Here is a 23,337-nt window from a genome sequence, read left to right on the forward strand (position 1 = left end):
TATTTTAACCCATCCTACTAATAAATGCTAGTACAATTACAATGTATTCATAAATGGATACATGATATACACAAAGTTTAGCTAAAAGTCACAGATGTAAATCTACAGATGCATGCTGAAATCAATGTAAGGTTATGAGGTGCTCAAAGAGAAACATTATTAAGACCACTACCATCTATATCCCAAACAAGGTATCTATTAGAAGGAAGAAAAATTAGTTAAAATCTTCTCTCTCAAAACCTAACATCAATGACGTATTAGCAATAATAAAAAAGGCACAAAAATGTGCACCAAAATGTTTCAATAATGGACGGATTTCATATAAAGTAGTAGTCTCATAAAATTAAGACAGGGTGGGAAATTCCCATATCTTAGTGATATTGCAGCCATTGTTAACAGGAAGCTTAACACACTCACCAGGTCCTTGTGGTGGTGCTGATGCTAAGATAAACAAGCTTGCTGATTGTCAGTTGTATGGAAGTGAAGTTCCTGGTGTTGGATATCAAAACTGTGCTCATAACAATGTAAAGGCAAAAAGATACCTTTTCTATTTCTATATATGTGTAAATACACAAATACCATTGTACAATGGCACAAATTGTTTACAGTTTCAGCACAGTAATATGCTGTGTAAGTTGTAACTGTGGCTGTAGCAGCTGTAGATCCATACACGATAGCACCTGTATTCTTAGGAGAACACTCTGTAACATTCTGACCAGTGAGGTGCTCACATTTCTCAGACATGTCCTTGTCTTACAATGATACATGACTGTAAATGGATCTTGAGGAAACTTAGTGTACATAACTAATTCTGGTCTCCTTTGCCCTCTATATCCGATATGAGTTAGTGGACATTTCCGGCCCACAATGTAGTCTTCTTCTGCAAAAAAAAACCTGCTGGATTTTTGGAGATAAAGAGTTAATAAGAGCAACTGTTAATCTCAATTTCCTCTCTTTCCAACCAGCACTAACTCACAGACAGCAACACTGGTAAGACGTTTCACATATCTGATGAAATGTGTTAGGAAGAAATAAGTAATGCAAAATAAGGTTACAGCTCTGATAGTGATTGTTATGGAAGAGTATTTTCCAGTGGAGAACTGAGTACCTATGTCTTCAGTATCAGTTAAGTAAACATCCCAAAGTTTAGTACTATTATTTAATTTTTGCAGAGCTGGTTATCAAATCCAAGGCCTTGTACATGATAGGCAAGCAGACTCAAGAACTGAACCACGACCTTGGACCCAGTAAACACTGGACTCAAAAAAACTGTTCTGTTTTGTTTTGTTTTTTAAGTTTAAATTTAGGGGGCTGGAGAGATGGCTCGACGGTTAAGAGCACTGACTGCTCTTCCTGAGGTCCTGAGTCCAATTCCCAGCAACCACGTGGTGGCTCACAACCATCTGTAATAGGATCTAATACCCTCTTCTGGTATGTCTGAAGACAGCTACAGTGTACTCATATACATAAAGTAAGTAAATATATCTTTTAAAAAACGTTTAAGTTGAACATGGTAGCATGTGCTTGTATTCTTAGCACTTCAGAGGCTGAGCTGGGAGGATCATTTGAGCCCACAACCCTGGGCAACACAATGAAGCCTCACCTCAAAATCAAACAAACCAACGTTAATTGTGGTGGAAAGATGAGTGAAGGAGGAGAGCTTTGCTCCTGAAAGACTATATGAACGCTAGCTGCTTCTACATAGTGGATTCCAGACATCCAGGGCTACACAAGGACCCTGTCTCAAAAAACAAAAACCAACCAACCAAACAAACAAACAAAAACTAAACTCCTCCAATAACAAAACCCCCAAAAAACAGTGCATGAAAACTAATTTGCTAAAATTATTTTCATTATGAAGAAATAAGAATTACAAGAAATTTCAAATCTCCTAACTCATATCCAAGTATAGTTAATTAAATGAATTTCAAAGCTAAATGTAATTATTTCTGGTTTATCTGTGGCAAAGTTTCCATCACAAATTTCACTGCAAATCTGAAAATGTAAAACAAAACATTAAAGCCTATGGCCAGTCTGCATACTGGTCTGGGTAAAGATGAAGACATAGCTTAATGTAAGGTGGATTTTGTAAAGATACAAAAGATAAACAGAATATCAAAGAATAAGTGACATTTGAAATGAAAGGAGTTAGTGGGTAAGACTGCCATGGTTGTTGAAGATTGGCTCCCTGCATAGACAGGAACGGTAGGAACACTAGGCGGAAGCTATTAAACATAGCGACACCTGAGCCGTGTACTCAGTTGGGCTGTAATGGAAAATGACAGACAGTCTGAGGTTAAGATGCTGTCATGTAATACAGGAAAGTCGAGATGCCCTAGAAATAAAGTTCATGTGATAGACTTCTAAGATGGAGAGAGGTGAAACAAGAGACAGTGCTACTTCCATAACTGAAGAGGAGACAGTTAACTGCCGGCCTCTACCTTCCAGACTATTACAAACCATTTTCATTTGCTTTTTTCTATTCCTTATTCCTCAGATAAATCTTAAGTAGTAGATTGCTGGATGAGGCACAAACAAGGCTGAAGTAGTGTGGTATCAGAGGCTAAGCACTACAGACTGGGAACTATGCCACCACCTGACTTGGCTCTCACCTGTGACAGCATGAGCTAGGATGATGGGTGGGTTTTGTGTGCAGCAGTCTGTATACCAGACATCTTCACAGATGTGCTTACAATGGCACTCATGACAACACTGACAGAACCATCCCTCCCTGTCCTCCCTCCCCCCCAACCCCTATATGGTCACAACTTTTCAGGTTTTAAACATCAACTCCTATCAATTAGAAGGAAATTACACTTTTGATACCATTTTACAAACAGTTTCTTCAGAAAACTTACTAACGTAAGCAACTCTAGAAAGTACTGGCATGCACAAATACACAGCAGGCTGGCTTAGGCAACAGAACTGTATTTGTACCAGTAATTCATAGAGTAGCTACTAAAAGTTGTATTCTGGCAAATAAAAAGATTATATGTGTATTTTATTTTCTAAGGTTTCTCTTTTGGGCTTACTTTAAAAACATGTTTTTGAGAAACTCATACAAGATGGCTAAATTTATATCACTCCTGCTCCTCCCCCAACACCTCCCATGTTTCACCCCCACCAAAATCATAGCTTCTTAATGATTACTGTTCCATAGTGTATATGCAACACACACTTAGTGCGCATGTGCCCTATCGTGTCTGTTTAGCACATCTTGTATGTACACGTGAGCTGGGTGAGCACCAGGGGCTGGAATCCTACACTGGAGATTGTTCTTGTAGAAACTGATTCTCCCTTCCCAGCACCCACGGACCTCCTGTGGCTCCTCTCTAGGGTGGGGTCTTACGGGCTTCCCCCATCTACTTTGGCATGTCAACTGGTATTGTCATTATGCCAGTCTAGCTTAGGCAGCTATAGTGTTGAGAGTTCATGGATGCATTTTCCCTGTCATATCTAACAGCAGACATACTGGTAGTCATCCATGATGATTCTTTTTCTGATTCTTACACACACTTTAATGTTGTTTTAGCTATGTGAAAATGCTGATCATAAAGAGGTGACATACCACACGAAGTGTGTGCTGGTTAGCTTTATGCCAAGTTGACATGCTAGAGTCATTTGGGAAGACGGACCCTTTGCTACAGAAATGCCCTCACCAGTCTGGCCTGTAGACAAGCCTGTCAGGCATTTTCATGGTTGATTACAGATGTGGGAGGGTACAGTTGATCATGGGTGTGCAACCTGTAGGCAGGTGGTCCTGCACGGTGTAAGAAAACAGGCTGAGCAACCATGAGGCTAGGCCAGTCATCAGCACTCTTCTTAGGCCTCCAGTTCCTGCCCTGACTGCCCTTCCTGATGGAATATAACTAGGACATGAAAACTGAAATAAACCCTTTCCTCTCTGAGGAGTTTTAATTATGGTGTTTTATCACCGAAACACAAACCCTAACAATTTTTTCAACTGAAAGGCTATTTTGCAATTGGTTAGCTATATTTCTCTCAAAAAAAAAAAAAAAAAAAAAGAAAGAAAGAAAGAAAGAAAGAAAAGAAATCCCTACAAACCAGGTAGTAACCAAGCACCTAGACAACATATTAAAAGCTGAGATTTAAAATGTTTAAAGCAAAACAAACAAAAGAGCAAATCCTTGGGTTCATTTAAGAGAGCCAGCTACACCCACGCTGAGCCAGCCACCACGCTGCTCAACTCCAAGGCTAACAACCCCACTCAGTACATGAACTCCAAGTTGGCTTTTTCCAGTTCCTCGTTCATGAAAACAGATCATATTTCACTTATTCTATTATATAAAACTTTTCTTAAGTTATTTTACTGACAATGTGAATTCTGAAAAATTCAGTGATGTTAACTGGACAATAAGCTAGGCAGAAATTGCTTTATAAAAAAGAAAGATTCAAAATGTCACCATCTTTTGTGTGTCAAAGTGTGTGTTGGGCAGAGGATCCAAGTAGCCTAAGCTGGCTAGGCAGCAAGTAAACTCCAGCAAGCTCCAGCAAGCTCTGCCTGCTTCCACTTCCCCAGTCCAGGATAACAAGCACGTGCCACCACGCCTGGCACTTTTATGTGGGTTCTGAGGACTGATCTTAGGTCTTCCCTGGCTAAGCCACCTTTCTGGACTAAAAATGAAATATTGCTCACACTAGAAGAAATTTATCTATAGGTCTCGAATAATGTGCAAACTAAATGTGAAATCAGGACATTATGCTAATACAACTGGTATGCTGTGGTATTTGTCTAATATAAACAATTATAAACAGCTCAGTGCAACTAGAATTTGGGACAATCCTTATAGTAGTACAGTGTTAGGCACATTTACTTCATACCACTGGTTTTCTTTGCATAACTGGGCTTATTCATCTTCAGTAAGTCATTTTAATATATATATTTTAGAATATATTTTAACATATTGTTTAATATTATATATCAATATATGGATATATTATAATATATAAATTATATATGTATATACACATATATATATGGCTTTTTTAATCTTCTTAGCAGTTTCCTCTTAATCATATTGGCAGCAATCTCTCATGTAACATCAAGTAAACTTCTGACATATAGGTAGACTACCCCCAAAAGAAAATATGCATTTTAAAATTATATGTTGTTTTATTTAAAAGTGAAGCATTCTGTGGAGGAGATGTGAAGCACAATGATAGTTTAAAGACTTAAGGAACAACAGTCCATGTCCCCCAAAGTTGAATTAGGAGGTAGTAACTGTGTGTCTTTTCCCATGCATATGCAGACACAGGCAAAGGAGCCTGTCATTGACTAAGAGTCCCCTCTTCATCTCATCTCTTAGCTCTGCATTCTAGTGAAGATTAGAAAGCATCTTGACTGGAGTATGTCTACTCAGTGTACCCTGACTTACTGAACCACATATTTCTTAAATTTAAAACACAGCAGTTCAAAGACTAGTAATTTCTGAAGCACCATTTTAGAAATGTTGGCAACTTAACATCTTAATGACTTTAGATAACCCAAAGTACAATTTTTAAAAAAATATTAAGCATGCAAGCCATGTATTAAAAGAATAAAAGTGAATAAACTTACTTGGGATACACTGGTTCATAAAGGTACTTATCCCCTCTTGAAGATGTAATATGAAAAAACAAGATGTAGCCATTTGCTGTCTGAAAGAGAAGTTTATTAACCATGAATTAGAATGTTGTACCTATCATCTTAGGCTCTAATTTTACAGGACTACAATTCCTCCTCTGGAGAATTACAGTCTCTTTATATATACAAAATGATGTTTAGTGTAAACCATTTTAAAAAGTGTTCAACAAATTTTAAAAATATTTTATAAACTATGTAACTGAAAATTGAAATATTTTATGAAACTATGTAAAATACCAGCACTCTTTCAACTCTACAAAAGTGTGGCAAATAATTATTCTAAGTTCGAAAAGCAATACAACCAAATAGTAAAAGCACAAAATGTCTGACTTTACCCCTAAAACTATCATTTATCAAAACAGCATAATTTATATAGTTAAAAATTTAGAAATTTAATCTCTTACTATAAAACATAGTGTGTGACACTAGGAAAAATGATAAGAGCAAACCTTGAAATTTTAAAATATAAGCATCAGCAAAGTCAATCTCTCATTTCCAAGATTTGAACATTCTAAGATTTGAACATTTCCAACATTTGAAGTTCAAATATAAACATCTAAATTTCTAAAGTAATTAAATGTTATAAAAATAGAAATTAAATTTTAAAAAAATTGTAGTTTTGAGTAAGCAGGTTTCTACCTGTCCTAGGCTACCCTAAGAGATTATAGCTCAAAAATAAAACTAAACAACAACAAAAACACAAACAATACAAAAACTGTTGTATTACATGACCATGGTATACATGAACAACTACCTTACATTTACATAAACATGTTAAATACTATGTATTGCTGCTCTTAGAAGACACTTTCAGTATAAAATCAAGCAATAGAGTGAAGTGGCAGTTTTCCCTCTAAACTTCTTTACCCAAATACTGAATTCTATTAACTCAGAGGCAAGTGAGGATGTATCCAAAGTAGAAATGATCCAAACCAAAGAAATCATCCAGAAATTTATCTATAGGTCTTTAATAATGAAATCACCCAGGGCTTCCTATTTCTTCCCAGAGCTAGCTTCCTGCTTTTCTGTTATGGAATGAAAGGAAACAGACTTCCCAGGGCACCCATGGTTGCTTTTAACTATATCTTATGCTTCTGTAATATCATTTCAAAAACTAGTTTAACTTACTAGATATAAAGAAGAAAATAAAGATTGTTCAGGGAAGATTATCTTTCAAATTCCCCATGGCAATTTTACATTCTTGCAATAAAAAAACAAAGGGCTAATGCCTTCAAATCAAACCAAGTCATAAATACTTCCTACCCCATACAGAATCACGACTTGTAAACTTTTACTGCCACCTCATAAGTGCAGGAAAGGCAAAAAGAATGGTCAGTTCTTAAGATGGTAACATTAGCATAAATACTGTCGGGAACCTCAGTCACTCGAAGGTCAAAATGTTCAACACTTCAGACACTCAAATGCTAATCAAATACACAGCAAAGTAATAAAGCAGACCCAGGACTATAGAGACAGTGAGAATAAAGCATCACTTCGTACTAGCATTTCATCTAACACAATACTGAAAACACAAATAATATCTTGATTTACTATTTGATATTTGGTATCAATCATTTTAAATAAATATTTCAAACTTTTGTGTATAACAAACACTATATACTTTAAAATCTCAATGGCATCTACTACTGACATTTCACAAACAGTTCTGCCTTTGACCAATTGTTAAAGTCTTAGTAATAAATGATGTCTCTTTAATAGTCACCAAATCTGTTACTATGCACTATTATAATGACCTTTCTCCAGGACTCCCAAATGATGTCAAGAAAGCCTGTAACCACTGCTTAGCCTTTTCATGGATCAATCTTGGTTCCCTCTGATAGCAAACATATGTTATATATACAACCATTCAAAATTTACTGATTTCTCTTCAAATAACTGTGAAATAGCAGACTGCAGTGTAAATTCTATTTTCATTTTCAAGTCTTTATTATACATGTTAGGAATCAGAAAGCATGTAAGTCACAAATGATACCGGACTCCCAAGATAGTAGCGGACCTACTGTGCATACAGACATCAATAAACACAAATGGAAAATGGTAGGATAACAAACATGCTGAAACAAGGTGATCCACATCCTTTACTTTGATCAGCATTTATCAAAAATTATTCTTCCTAGCTAGGCATGGTGACAGAGCTTTAATCAACAATGGGGAGACAGAATCAAGCAGATCTCTGTGTGTTTGAGACCAACCTAGTTTACATGGAAGGTTCTGAGGCCCTGGCTCAAAGAATGAACGTATCCTAAGCCAGCAAAAGAGCTCACTGGTTAAAGGCACGCACATGCTGCCAAACCTAACCTGATTTGGATGCCTAGGACCATCATGGTGGAAGAACACAGACTCCTATAATTTGTTCTCTGCCCTCCACACATGCTCTGTACAGCACAGCCCCATCATGCTCTATGAGTCAAGAAAACTTCTCCACGGATTACATGCTACCTGAAATATACAGGGACTCCAGGAGTGCTCAACAAGAGAATGAATATGTCTCAACTTCTCTTACACCTACAGAACTTGCAATAAGTTAAATAATTTAATACTAATACTTCAATGTAATATAATTTAATCTACAAAACTTGCAATAAGTTAAATAATTTAATACTAGTACTTCAATGTAATATAATGTATAAGTTTCCATTATATAAAATATTTTCGGTTATCAGTATTGATCTTAGGGTGTGTGTGGCCTCTAATTACAATTTTTGTTTAAAAGATCAATGTGCTGCTACATATTCAAATGCTTAATTTTCTAAGATCTAGTTGCTTCAAGACGAGCAGATCCTCACATACACAGCTTTTGTTGTATAAAACTTGCCCTGTAAGTTACCCACGATTGGTTAATAAAGATGCCTACAGCCTATAGCTGGGCAGAAGAGAGGTAGGCAGAACTGCAAGACCCCAGGCTCGGGGGTTCCAGGCAGGGTCCATGAGGAGAGAGGAGGGATGTGAGGAGCACAGCGAGCGTGGCAGGAGGCAACCACCACAGTGCAGGTGAGAGCACCGCCATGAGGACTGTCACGGTGCAACAGGAGTGGCCCAGGCGGAATATGGCAAGTGATAGCTCAGGGTTGACAGGGAAGTGGACACACTAGCTTAGAGGAGTTTCTGCCCACTTCTAATGCTTTAAGGTTTATTCTAAACATAAAGGTCTTGTGTCTTTAATTTGGAAACTAAATGATCTAAGGTAAGATAGAAACCACCAAATATTATTTACTACAGCAGATTCATGTTTTTGACATTGTTACCCACTTTAATTCAATGTTATACTTTTTAAATCCAACTGTCTTAGTCAGGGTTTCTATTCCTGCACAAACTTCATGACCAAGAAGCACTTGGCGAGGAAACGGTTTATTCAGCTTACACTTCCACATTGCTGTTTATTGCCAAGGAAGTCAGGACTGGAACTCAAACAGGTCAGGAAGCAGGAGCTGATACAGAGGCCATGGAGGGATGTTCTTTACTGGCCTGCTTCTCCTGCTTGCTCAGCCTGCTCTCTTATAGAACCAAGATTACCAGCCCAGAGATGGTCCCACCCACAAGGGGCCTTTTCCCTTGATCACTAATTGAGGAAATGCCTTACAGCTGGATCTCATGGAGGCATTTCCTCAACTGAGGCTCCTTTCTCTGTGATAACCCCAGCTGTGTCAAGTTGACACAAAACTAGCCAGTACACCAACTTAAGAAAAATTTAAGGCCCAAAGATAAACTAAGGGAAAAAAGTTAATTCTGACTTTATTTCAAGTTAAAGCGTGTAATTCCCCCACAATCCGTTGCCTTTCCTTACAGACATTAAGTGTGCACGCACACGACTACACACCTCACACCGACAGTGCAGAGAGCCAGCAGCATCCTAAGATGCTGGAGCTTCGGCTGCCCTCCGTTCCAGAATGGAACTGAGCAGCGACGATTTTATCTTTAAGATAAATCACAACGGCCACAGAACAAAGGAATCTGAATTTTTATATCAAAATAAGTCTGCTGGTTGTTCAAAAAAGTCAAGAAGGGAAAGCAAACGAAACCCAACTAAACCCTGGGAAAATGTTCCCCAGTTGTTTATAAAACTGACTCCACCACTTTGCCAGTGATCTCACAGAGTATTTTACTCCTGGAACTTTCTTCTTGTATATGAATTTCAATTACAATTAGTAATAGATACGCCAAAACGTCTTTAAGACTAGAGAGGGTTACATTATGGAAGACTGCGCAGAAATTCTAACAACAACAATAACAAAAAAAAAAAAAATCACGGGGCTGGAGATGGCTCAGCGGTTAAGAGCACTGACTGCTCTTCTGAAGGTCCTGAGTTCAAATCCCAGCAACCACATGGTGGCTCACAACCATCCATGATGAGATCTGATGCCCTCTTCTGGGGTATCTGAAGACAGCTACAGTGTACTTACATATAATAAATAAATAAATAAATAAATAAATCTTTAAAAAAAATCACTATCAAACTTGACAAGAGCAAGCTAAAATGATGACATCAAACGCAATCTAAGTGGAACACTTACAACACATAGGAAAGAGCTGGATGGAGTTGGTCAGTTCTATCCACATTTGGTCAATTCTTGTCGTGTGTCTGGTTGGAGTAAGGTGGGCAATATTTCCCCCATGACTTGACACTTTTGATTACGGGGGTGGGGAGGTGCACTTCCAGGTAGTGAGGTGGCTTCTGGGCAAGAGGAGGTTTTTGGAGACATAACTTATCCCCTAGTCCCTCCTTACAAGATGTAAAGAAACCTTAGATACCTGGCTACCAAGAGAAGAGAAACTACAGTGAATGCACACACAAGAAGTGACTGGGGAAAGCGGTCCCCAACCTTGCTAGTGCTGGGACCCTTTAATACAGTTCTCACGTGGTGGTGACCCTCAACCATAAAATTATTTTTATTGCTACTTCATAACTATAATTTTGATACTGTTATGAAGTGTAATGTAAATATCCTGTTTTCTAATGGTCTTAGGCAACTCCTGTGAAAGGGTCGTTCAACCCCCATGACCCAGAGGTGGAGAACCACTGTTATAATGGGAGGTTTAGCAAATAAGAACCAAAACCCAACTCTGAAAGCTGGAGAATTTGTGGTTTTAGAGTTACAATAATACAACATTTGGGGCTGGAGAGATGGCTCAGTGGTTAAGAGCACTGACTGCTCTTTCTGAGGTCGTGAGTTCAATTCCCAGCAACCATGTGGTGGCTCACAACCATCTGTAATGGGATCTGACGCCATCTTCTGGTGTGTCTGAAGACAGCTACAGTACTCATATACATAAAATAGATAATTCTTTAAAAAACAACAACAATATAATATTCATTAAAATTTAAAACCCATACAAAGAAACAGTAAAGTAAGATACAACCACAAGAAATAAATAAAGGATATGTCAAAAACCATCACTGAGCAAGTCCAAGGATTGACATTCTTTATTTGTTTTGGATTTTTTGAAATAGGGTTTCTCTGGGTAACCAATCAAAACCATTAAATCAGCAGGTGTTAAGTATGTTTGATGAGCTAAAAGAGGCCATGGACCATCGCTGTTGCTGTTGTTGAGGTGTTGTGAGGTCAACAGGTCAGGAAACAACTGCCATAGAACAGAGAATTTGCCATTTACAGTTTGGGGAGTAAGGTACACAAACATGCCACACCAAAGGAAGTTCCAGTCTTTCAGAAAGCACAGAAGAAAGGGGAAAACCAAGTCATTCCCTTGGTTTACATGGTAGCCTGGATAGTTTTAGGTCTTCTCCAGTAATCTGGGAAGAGGACTGTCAATTGGGAAGAAGAAGAAAAAAAAAAGCCTCCAGTAAGTCTGAGCAGTAGGTAAGTCTATAGCACATCTTCTTAATGAGTGGTTATGTGGGAAGGCTCATTGAAGGCAGTGCTACTCCTGGGCAGGTGATCCTGGCTGCTTTAAGAAAGCAGGCTGAGCAAGCCATAAGGCGGAAGCCAGCGAGCAGCACCCCTCCATGGCTCCTGTTTCAGTCCCTGAGTCAGCTTCCCTTGGTGATCAAGTGTGACCTGAGGGTAGTAAGCTAAAACAAATCCTTTCCTCTCCCTTTTGGTTATGGTGTTTTATCACAGCAATAAAAAGCCCGAGTCACATGGGAAGAAGTGGGTGGAGCAAAGCAAAGAAGCTTAGTATTGGCTACCTTGAATAAAATCACTGGACTCTGGTACTTGGCTCTCAGATAAACAGAGTTAAAGGCAATTTTTCCTGTGAAAACAAAGACCCAAGATGTCAGAGTTTCCAAATTACAGAAAATTAAAAACCATGATCAAAACAGAGGAAGAATTTTTTAAAAAGTTTTATAATTGTCACAGTCTGTTGGTTATTTAGGATTTAATGCAATTATTCCTAGTGATCAAACTGAATGCAAAGCTTTATCAATGCTTGCCAGTAATGAGAATTTACATATATCACATCTAAGAACTCTTCTCATATGAGCTCCCTGCACCACGCACAGTCTAGCTCTTGCTAAGTATGTAGCCCTGGCTGGACTGGACCCTGCTATGTAGCCCAGGCTTATTTTGAACTTGCAACAGTTGAGCCTTAGCCTCCCAAGTGCTGGGATTATAGATGTATGATCCAAGGAACAGTAGAAGCTTAGAAGTTTCTCTTATGCACAACTAAAAAAAAAATTTTTATAAAAATTTTTCTTTGTATTTGTATCAAGGTTGTAAAAATGCTATTTGAATTGTGATATTTCCTGATAATTAATTTCCTGATAATTTCATATGGGATACAAATTTTCTTTTCTGGCTTCTGAAAGTATTGTAACTATTAAAAGCAGTCTGACACTATGTATGATTCAAACAATTTTGTTAGTTGTCACTGAAATTACAATGCATCAGTTTTCTAGATGGGGCCTGTTTACAGTTTTAAAGTGAATTCAATGTTTATCAAATCTATAGCAAAAGCTATTTTCCATGCAAGGGGTATAACTTAGTGGTAGAGTAGTTACCTTGGCATGTGTGTCGCCCTAGGTTTAAACCCAGCACACACAAAAACAGCTGTTTCCCAGAGTCATTCATTCCCTATTAAGCAGATGACTTCTTTGTGTTCAAAACAATGTTAGTTTCAGCCAAAAGCTAAAAAAATTTACAACAAACCCTTACCACCACTAAGCCATCAAACAGCTGTGGGCAACACTAGTCCAAACATTCAGCTGTTATCTCTATCAAAAACCCAAAACCAATCAATCACGGGCTTAAAAGTCTGAGTTTCTCAAGCCTCGGGATCTGTCCGACTATGTCCTTTCCTGTTCCATTACGTTATTTCTGCTTTCAATTAAAATGCTCTTCTCAGTGGAATCCACTTAGTTTGCCCTGAATTCATAATGAGTTTTCTAACTTGAGTGAGTATTTTATGAATCTGGAGATATTCTATACAGGCGGTGCCTCACCCAGAGTGAGTCTCAGCTTCTCAAACTCAGCGCTCGCACTACAGATAAACTCTAACAGCAGTACTATACAATTTGATAACTCATCAAGAATTGAACAACTGGGGCTGAAGAGACGGCTCAGAGGTTAAAGGCAGGGTCTGTTATGTGGCTGTGAGGTCTACAACTCTGCTCCAAGAAGCACAGAACTACTTGGTACTTTTGGTCATCTGGAACATTTTCAGATGAGCAGCTCAGTCAACATGATAGTCCACAGACTAGAAAGAGGCCAGCTCCAAGCAGACAGATGAGCTAATAACAGTGAAGAGAACAGTAAGTGGACAGAGGTTGACCACTTGTGGAGCATTCACAAGACTCCAGTTTGGTCTCCAGGATGGAAGATAGGGTAAATAAAAACTAAGTTCCCTAACTTATTTTCTTATTTCTCTTAACATACATTAACTGTGGGCTAGGGGAAGGGGTGGCTCAGAAGATTACAAAGAAAGGGACACAGTCACAGTGTTGTTTGGGGATGGCAGAAGGGATAAAGTTGACAAAGAAGGCACAGTGGCTGCAAGGGTAAAGTAGGATAGCACAGGCCCACAGAAATCAGTGCAGCTTTAGATCACAAAAAGAAAGATTAATGTGTGTGAAAGACTAACATAACATCATCTAAGAAAATTCCATTTAAATGCAACTTTATAGTTCCTTAAACAAATAATAGTAATTTGAAAGGTCTACTTACTGACACTGCAATCATGGTACTATCTGGTCTCCATTCAGCTTGTTTGTAAGATCCAAACTGAGTAGATGATTTAGCTGGTTCCTTGTGTGTTACAATTAACACACTAGGCTGGAAGAAAATAGATATATTTGATTTTAGTAGTATATCATAGAAACATATATAAGCTAAATTTAAACATTACTTATAGAATATAGGGGAAATATTTTAAGCTGTTGCATAATATCAAATCATCAACCTTCAATAGTCCATGTAAGTTACCAAAGAAAAGCAAGCTGCTAGTTATGCATATATCTACAGAATAAGCTAAATTGAATCAATAATTAGTAACTTTCCAAAATGGAACCATGCCCAAATATGTTCATAGGTGAATTAAGCCAAATAATTAAAAACAAAATGTCAGTTCTCTATAACCTTCCCTAAGACGACACAACAGTGGACAGGGAGCTCTCCTAATTCATTTTGTGAATCCAACATTATCCTACCTAAACCGGACAAAAGTACTACATGAAAAACAAAAACCAACAGACCAACGACTCTCAAGAATTTGTATACAAAAATTTTCAACAAAATATTAGCAAATTGAATCTACCAAGGAACCATGTGCCAGGGCCAAGTGGATTTTAAACTGTCTTCACTCACAGATAACAGTGGCATATACAAAATTTCAAAAAAGCAACAGCCAATTCTGAACTAAGCAATGACAGCATGGCTGCAAGATACAAAATTATACACGAGTTATCATTTTATATGTTCCAATAATAAAAAAGTGTGATTTATAATAAAAAGCACATTTCCAATTATATGTCATTATCCAATGAAATATTTAGTGTTTTAAATCTAATGATTATGTACATAAGAAATATTATACAAAATACTAGTGAAAGATATCAAAGAATAAATGAGTGTTCCATATAAATGGACAGGAAGGGTCAATGCTGTCGAAATATCAATTATTCCTAGTTTGATCTACAAATACACTGCAATCCTAACCCAAATCCCAGGAGTTATTTGGAGGATGCCAACAATTAACTCTAAACTTTAGATGAAGAGTTTCAATACAAAGAATGATGAAGAATGTAGAATGCTAATACTACATCCAAAACTTATCACCATAAAGCCACAGTAAACATGCAGAAAGAGAAACAAATTGACCAAAGAAACAGCACGGAGAGCCTAAAAACAGACTCACACAGTCAACTGATCACTGTCAAAGAGCAAAGAAATACAATGCTAGAATAAATGGAAATCAATTCACAAACGTTCATCAAGATGCATTCCTTACACAAGTCTCAAGAATTCAAAATAAATCAAAATCCTATGTGTAAAGTGTAAAATTTCTGGAATTCAACATAGTAAAAACCTAGATGACCTCAGATTCATCAGAGACTTCCTTCAAAGAGTTAATATCTATATCTAAAATGGTTCATATTTCATTAAAATTAAAAGCTGTTCTATATGAAAATGCTATTAAGAGAATGAGGATAGGACAGGCAGTGGTGGTGCATGCCTTTAATCCCAGCACTTGGGAGGCAGAGGCAGGTGTATTTCTGAGTTCGAGGCCAGCCCGGTCTACAGAGTGAGTTCCAGGACAGCCAGGGCTACACAGAGAAACCCTGTCTCAAAAATCCAGAGAGAGAGAGAGAGAGAGAGAGAGAGAGAGAGAGAGAGAGAGAGAGAGAGAGAGAGAGAGAGAATATGAATGAGGACAGAAGGCATGGAGAAAGGACATGTTTGCAAACACCTAATAATGAACAGCTATAAAAAAATATACGAGTGTAAAATTCAGTAACAAGCAAAACAACCCAATTAAAAGTTGGGCAAAAGATCAACAATCATCAAGCAAGAAATACACATGGAAAACAATCGTCCCACAAGATATTCACCATCCTTTGTCCTTAGAGAAAGCAAATTAAACAACTAGCTAGTGACCATTAAATGCCTATTATACTGGTTAACATTCAGAAGATTGACACCAAACGCTAGCAAGGATATGATAGAAAAATAGGAATTCACATTCTTTGCTATTGAAAATGCAAAATGATTACAGCCACTTTACACAACTGGCACCTTCTTACAAATCCAAACACACTGATCATATAAGGTAGCATTTACTCATTATATATCCAAGGGAGCTAAAAACATGTTCATACAAAAAACAGTTTAAAGACAGGAGCGTGGTGTCTCCCAGCACTTAAGAGGCTGAGGCGAGAGGATCATGAATTTAAGGCCAGTCTGGGTTAGTGAGTTTGAGACTAGCTTAGGTCTCTAGCCTAAGCTAGAAAGTAAGAAAGGCCCTGTTTAAATGGCAACAACAACAAAAGTAGAACACAAACATTATAGTAGTTTCGTATCCATTGCCCAAACTTGGAAGTAATCATGATATCCCTTCACAGTAACTGATTGACTATGGCAGATCCAGACATCAAGAAATGAAAAACCATGGAGAAACCTTAAATGCATTATTACTGGAGAAGATGAATACTCTACAGTTCCGATTATATGATAACTTGGAAAGGATAGGCAGATCTTTTTGGTTTTGGTTGTGGGTTTTATTGTTGTTGATTTAAATAGGAGTCATGAGGGCTAGGAGAAGGAAATGAGTAGATACACGACCACTGAGGGTTACGTACTGCACCAAATATGTTATGGTCTGGGTCATAAGCGTTCCCCAAAGACCTGGGTGTTTTAAGCTTGGTTCCAAGAACCTGGTGCCATTGGGAGGTAGGAAAAAATAGGGAGGGCCTAAGAAATGGAATTAGTCACTGGGTGCATACACTTGAAAAAGATACTGGGACCATGGTCCCTCCTCTCTGCCCCTTCCCCTTCTGGGCTGCCATGACGGGGAGTGGCTTCCTCTGCCATATATTCACATCATCGTGTATGATTTCTTCATAGACCCCAAAGCAACAGGCCTTCCCAACAGGGACTGACACCTCCAAACCGTGACTCAAAACAAACGTCCCTCTCTTCAAGCTCATGATCTCAGATATCTTGTAAGAGTAAAAAAAGTTAATTAATACATACTATACTATTATACATTTCTTAAAACCCATAGAACACAGGATGGCAAGGAGGAACACTACGGTAAATATGTACTTTCCATAATGACTGGTCAGTGTGGGGCCACTGGTTGTAACAAATGTGATGAGGGGAAGTTACTGAGGGAAAGGCAGACATTATTTGAGGATTCTCTGTTCTTCCTGCCTAATTTTGTTGAAAACCTAAATCTGCTTTTAAAATTAAGTTTATTTTTAAAATAAGAAGCACAGAGATTTCAGTCAATGCCTATTAAAGGTTACAAGATAGAACATAATAAAAACTACCAAAACTGTAATTTTATAAAGTTTATAACCTACTCTGGAAAAACACGATACATGTAAGTAGGAATCCAGGGACATAGTGCAGCATACAATCATGGGCTAAGCAAGGTGATAATAATGCACTTGGGCAGCTCTTCAGTTTCCCATTTTCATATTCATATCATTGTTTGGTAGCATGAAGACTCCAAGTAATAAAATAATGGAAAACACAGCCAAGACAGACTTCAGTGGAACATTTTAAGGAATCTGGGTAAATAGTACCCAAAGAAGGAACATCAACAAAAGCTCAAGGGACCCTCAAGACTATAGAGAAATGGCCCAACTGATACGTTCATTATAGGGAACTTTCTAAAAAAAAAACAAAAAACAAAAAAACCCAAAAGAGCCCTTTTGCTATGTAACAATCGACTACCAGAGGATCTCAAATGCAACAGTGATTTTTCAGCCTTAACACTATAAGTACCAAATCTTTTTGATATTTGTGGTTTCCAAATATTTTCCAATCACATAAGATTCATAGAACCTTGGCCAAATAAGAATAAATTGTACTGATAGTAAAGTACTATTAAACAATAGTGAGGTAACAGCCCACACTATCAAAACCAGAAAAGTAAAAATATACAAAATTCTTTTCCATGAAATAACTTAAGGTAATGGCAAAGAAACATAATTGGACTAATCTTCCTTTAGACAACAAGAAAAATCTAGGAAAGAATATTTAAAATCCCAAAGCAAGCTAATGTGGGTAAAAATGAGAAAGTAGCCTTGCTTGAAAAGCAATGATTATCCTATCTCAACCTCTTAAGTAGCCAGAATTTACAGGCTTGTACTATGTTCAAGACACCCTGGCTAATATGAAATGAGCTAATTTTGCTGCCTAAAGAGCTTTAAATTTAGCTTTAAAAATAAAGCATAAGTGTAAAATTTACAATAAAAGCAGAAGTCCAAGGAAGAAGTGCAATACAGAAAACCCTAAAGATTCCACAACTAAAGATAAGCACACAAAGCCAGTAAGGTTACAAGACATAAAAACTCAGCACAAAACCACTGTTTCTTTACACTAAAAACAAACTGAAAAAGAACTTAAGAAAGCAATCCTATTTATAAACAGCTTCCAAAAGTAAACTAGCATATAAATGTAACTAACCAGGAGACACTGAAGCTGTAAGACCCTGAACATGGCACAAATGGAAAGATATCCCCTGTTCATGGACAACGAGCTGAAATTGTTTAAATGTGCATACTATCAGTATAATCCCTATTAAAATTCCAATGATTTTTTTTCATAGAAATTTACAGAACAATCTTAAAATTCATAGAGAATCCAAAAGACCAAAGAGTGAAAGCAATCAAACAAGAAACAATACTGCATTAATACTACCTGGTTTCTAAGTATAATGTATAGGTACAGCAACCAAGATAGCACACTATTTGGATAGAAACAAGGCAGAGATCAATGGAACAGAAGAGAACCTTACAGAGAAACCAAGCACCCCACCCCAACAACCCTACACACCTCACCGCACCTTTGATAAAGACTCTAAGACTGAACAACAGGGAAAATGGTCTTTTCAACAAATGGTGCCAGGAAACCTCGATATCCAAATGGGAAGGAAAAGCGCTCATCCACAAGGTCAAGTCAGGGCAACTGGAGACTTAAATTAAACACGGGGCCTGAAACACCCCATTTCCTGATGAAAATGGAGGGAAAGCTCCCTGATACTGGTTTTGGTAAATGTTTTGGATGGCACCAAAAGCAAAGAAGCAAAGTGCAAATGAACACTGGGAATATGTGAATCTAAAAAGCTCCCAACCAGCAAGGAAAACAGCTGATGACATGAAAAGGCAGCCTGTGCAAAGGGAGAGAGTGCACACCTCGTACAGATGCAAGATACTTAGCAACTCATAAAGCCAACAGCAAAACATTCACATCAGCGATGATCCTCATCCAAAAAAAAAAAAAAAAAAAAAAAAAGCAAAAACAGTACTGCCAATTAGCAGGGAAATGCACATCAAAGCTGTCATGTCAGATAGCGCTTCTGTACCCCTTAGGATGGATTTCCCCAAGAAGTCAAATGATAAAATGTTGGTGAGGATCTAGAAGAGGGAACTTCTCAAAACTGGTGAGACTGTAATTGATACGGAAACTATAGAAAACCATATGGGGTATTTACAAATTTTTAAAAGAACCATATAGTTTCATAATCCTATAACTTCAGTACCTATCTGCGTGTACACTTGAGCATAGATAGAGTATTAGTTCAAACATGTACAAAGGAAAGAATTGAAATCAGTATTTTAAAAGTTATCTGCATGCCTGTATTCACTAAAGCATTACTCCAGTCACCATAACAATCTAAGTGACTGTCAACAGATGGACTGATAAAGGAAATGTGTGTATACAAAGGGATAGTATTTGGTCCTTTTTATTTTTTTTAAAGAAAAAAAAAAAAGGAAATCCGGATACTTAGTACAATAGGGATGAACTTTTAATGGAATAATGTGAAATAATAATAACCAGACAAAGGATGGCATATACTGCAGAAACTACTACATATGTAAAATCTCAAGAAGTAAAACTCATAAAAACCAAGACTAGAACAGAGATTACCAGAAGTTGGAGTGGAGGGAATGGGGTGATTTGGGTCAAATACAAATACACAGTTATAAGACTAGTCAATTTTTGTAATTTAATGAAGAGTTTGGAGACTACAGGTAATAGTATTATAACTTGAAATTTGTTCATTATTACTATTATACAATAGTAATATGTGTGTTGGGTGAGGGTCATGCATGTGCTACAACGTGTGTGTGTGTGTGTGTAGGTCAGAGGGAGGCCAAAAAGATTTTTTTTATATGTATGAGTGTGTACCTCCATGTATGTATATACACTAAATGGGTACCCTATGCCCATAGAGGCCAGAAGAGGGCATCAGCATGCGAACTAAATCTGGCTCCCCTCCAAGAGCAGGTAGGTGCTTTTAACCACTAGGCTATCTCTATAGCCTAAGGTAGAGCTTAAGTGTTTTCATCACACATAAAAGAACTATGTGAGGTGGTGGGCATGCTTATTAGCTTGATTATAGCTATCACTACACATGTATATAAAAACATTTTACCATATATCATAAGTTCTACACTTTTTGTCATATATATGCTTCAGTAAAGCAAGAAGGCAAAAACCCCAAAACAGAACTTCATCAATAAGTGAACCCTTCCGGTTATGGTAGGTAACAATGACTCATGGAGAAAGATGGGTTGCAACAGAAGCTGAAGGATAGGTAATATACTAATAATCAGACATGAGGCAAGAGAGCATTCCAGGACAGGAGTGGCTCTCATATCAAACCAAGGAGTTTGAACTTTATTCTTTAACAAAAAGCGAACCCTAGAAGACTTTCAGACATGTGGATTTATAAGGAAGGCCTCTGGAGGCAGTAACAGAGCTGAAAAGGTGAAATACGACTATTAGAGAAAAGGAGATGGAAATTAAACAGCCTTCCTGAGGACACAGCTAATTATATACTTATAGCTTGGCTCTTGAGACATCTACCTTGCTGTGTTTTCCATGTACACAGTAACAGGGATTTTGCACTATTAGCACACATCAACAGGAATGCAAGTTTCTGCTCAGGGTTACTCAAATACATTATTTAGGAGACAGTAATGAACTGCCAATCTCAACTTTCTATTAGCAGCCCACAGTGGTAACTCAAAAAACTTTCATTCTCTGGGTGTGATGGTGAGTTCTAGGTCAGCCAGGGATACACAGTGAAACTCTGTCTCAAACAAAAAAAACCAACAACAACAGAAGGCTTGGGCAAAATGTTTTCTCTATATAATAAGCCCCTTCATTACTTTCATGTGCTGCCTATTTTTGCTATCCTTTACAATTAGCATTCAAAAAAACTTGTGAAAGTAATTTAAATATTTCAAAATCAGTGACCTGAAAATTGAGATGAGTACGTACCTAATTCAGAATGAAACCATCCTAAATATTTTAAGGTTCACATATGTAGTCGTTCATAGTTACAGTTAAGGAGTCTATTAAAAGAATATCCACGGTCCTCCTTATCCGACAAAACCCAGTTCATGACATGTAATACCCATTTTATGGGGGAGCTCAATGCCCCGAGCTGAATTCTACAATTCTCTTAATAGAAATATCCCATCCCATCCTAACATAGATACTAAATCTTTCTTTCTTTTCTTTTTCTCTTCCCTCCTCCTCCTTCCTTCCAGCCCACTCTCCTTCCTTTTCCTCAACAAAGTCTTAGGCTAGCCCTTATGCTAGCCCAGGCTGGCCCCAAATTCACAGCAGTTCCTGCCTCATCCTCCCAATCTCCCAATCCTGCTTGGATTACAGGAAGGAGCTACCAACCCATGTTCTAAATATTTTTTTAAAACAGCCACTTAGGCTGTTGTTTAGCTCCAAAAAAGTGTGGGTAACACTATTATAGACTCCAGTAGGCTTTTAAATTACTAATTTGTTTGTTTACTTATTTATTTAGTGTATTTCTGTGTGGCTGTGCAAGCACATAATCATGAAGGCGAGAACAACCTGCAGGAGTGACCCTCTGCTGTTACTGTGTGGGTCACCAGGGATGGCAGGCAGCACTCTCCCCACTGAGCCATGTATTTAGGCCTGACTGGCCCCTGGACTGGGTTTTAGAACTCCGAATTCGAATCACAGTGTCCAAAGGGCAAACCTCTAGTAACACAACACACTGAAAACCAAGCAACAAACCCAATTTAGTGATGAAATGTGCTATTTTAATTATCAAAAAGCGAAGTGGATATCTATAGAAATGTTTGTTCATAAACCAAACAGCATTCACATGTATCTTCCAAATTTGTCTAGAAAATTAGTCTGAACAGATATGACTCTAAAACACTGGGATTTCAAATCGCAATTTAGTACATAATAAAGGTAGCTATAACTGGTTCATAAAAGTTTACTAGAAGACCCATAAAATGTACTGTTATTTTTAGAGATTTTAGTTTAATGTTCCCATAGTCTAATGGGTAATCAAAATTTCACATACAGCAAGTTATGGGTATAAGTGATAGCCTCTTTGATTTACCTAGAGGTAGTTTTGCTTTTAATATTTTGAACCTAAACACTGTGTTGTAAAGTTTGGAAATAAGAAAGTTAAAATGAACGTTCTCACAGGATAAGAAAAGCTACAAACATATATCCCAAGAGAAGGAGACTTGGCAGGTGGAGCCTGGCACCGTTCCCACTCCCCAGCCACATAGTCAGACCTCGAATCATCTCATTTAAGCATGATTTTCTAAGTCACAAAGCTAGTGCACAGAGTTTCAGGTTAACTATAAACCTAGAGTGCCCTGTAGGCTCCCTACCATAGCCCAGAAGTTTATTTCACTTTATGCCTCTGAACCCATATATTCCCCAAAATCTACCCTCTGAAAACGTTTTCTTTCCCTGTGTGTGATTGTTTTGTATGTGTGTAAAATTCTAAGTTTTACACACTAGAGATCAGTAGTAACCAAGGTACTTTTGTGAGATTCAGGTGTGTAGAGTGGGAGTTTGAAGGGAATGAACAGAGGATGCACAAGTTCCAATACACTACATCTAACTCCCAATCCAAACAGATTTTATCCATGTCACAATGTCCACAGGACAACTGAGCGCATTTTAATGTCCATGTGTGGGGAGGTGAGGGGGAAGAAGGTAGCCTACAAGCTTCTGGCCTACCATGCTAAACTTACATGAATCAGATTTTTATCCTTAGGGGTTAAAATAATTAAAAGGTTAGATTTTAAAGGTGTTACATTCGAACAAAACTACTAAATTTAGAAAACAATGTAAAATTCAACTTCTAATTATGTTCTTCCAAACAACTATTAACTTTAAACAGTTGCACTACATAAAAGTTGTTCAACTGCTCATAAGTTGAAAACAGATCTCACTTAGGTACCAACTTACATTTACAACGCACATATTTAAAAATTCAATTCAGCACGGATCTGAGTATCATATTGCTGATGCTGTAATTGTTTAGTAACCTGCGGTTTTCATACCTTTCTGAAAATTAGGTCAGCCAAAACTTAGTGACAAATAGCCTAACTATGTAATAGTAAAAGAGAAACCAATTAAATTACTTAAATTCTAGCATCGGTTTTACCACAGCTGTGTGTGCGGACAATCAAGGGCATTATCAGCACACCGTGGTAATAAGCAGAGATCTAAAGGGTTTAACCAAACCAA

General features: G+C 37.6%; 1 protein-coding gene across 1 annotated transcript in view; it reads right to left on the reverse strand.

The window, feature by feature from the left end:
* Nucleotides 1-23,337, reverse strand: part of Ric1 (RIC1 partner of RAB6A GEF complex) — an 85,886-nt gene that overhangs the window by 61,025 nt on the left and 1,524 nt on the right. Inside the window, exons 2-3 of the mRNA XM_021151804.2 lie at nucleotides 13,786-13,893; nucleotides 5,579-5,658 (exon numbers count right to left, since the gene is read on the reverse strand). Coding sequence (XP_021007463.1) covers nucleotides 5,579-5,658; nucleotides 13,786-13,893 — 188 coding nt within the window. The remainder of the gene's footprint in view (nucleotides 1-5,578; nucleotides 5,659-13,785; nucleotides 13,894-23,337) is intronic.

Source organism: Mus caroli, unplaced genomic scaffold (assembly GCF_978045245.1).
Source record: "Mus caroli unplaced genomic scaffold, Mus_caroli_1 scaffold_20, whole genome shotgun sequence".
Lineage (NCBI taxonomy): Eukaryota > Metazoa > Chordata > Mammalia > Rodentia > Muridae > Mus > Mus caroli.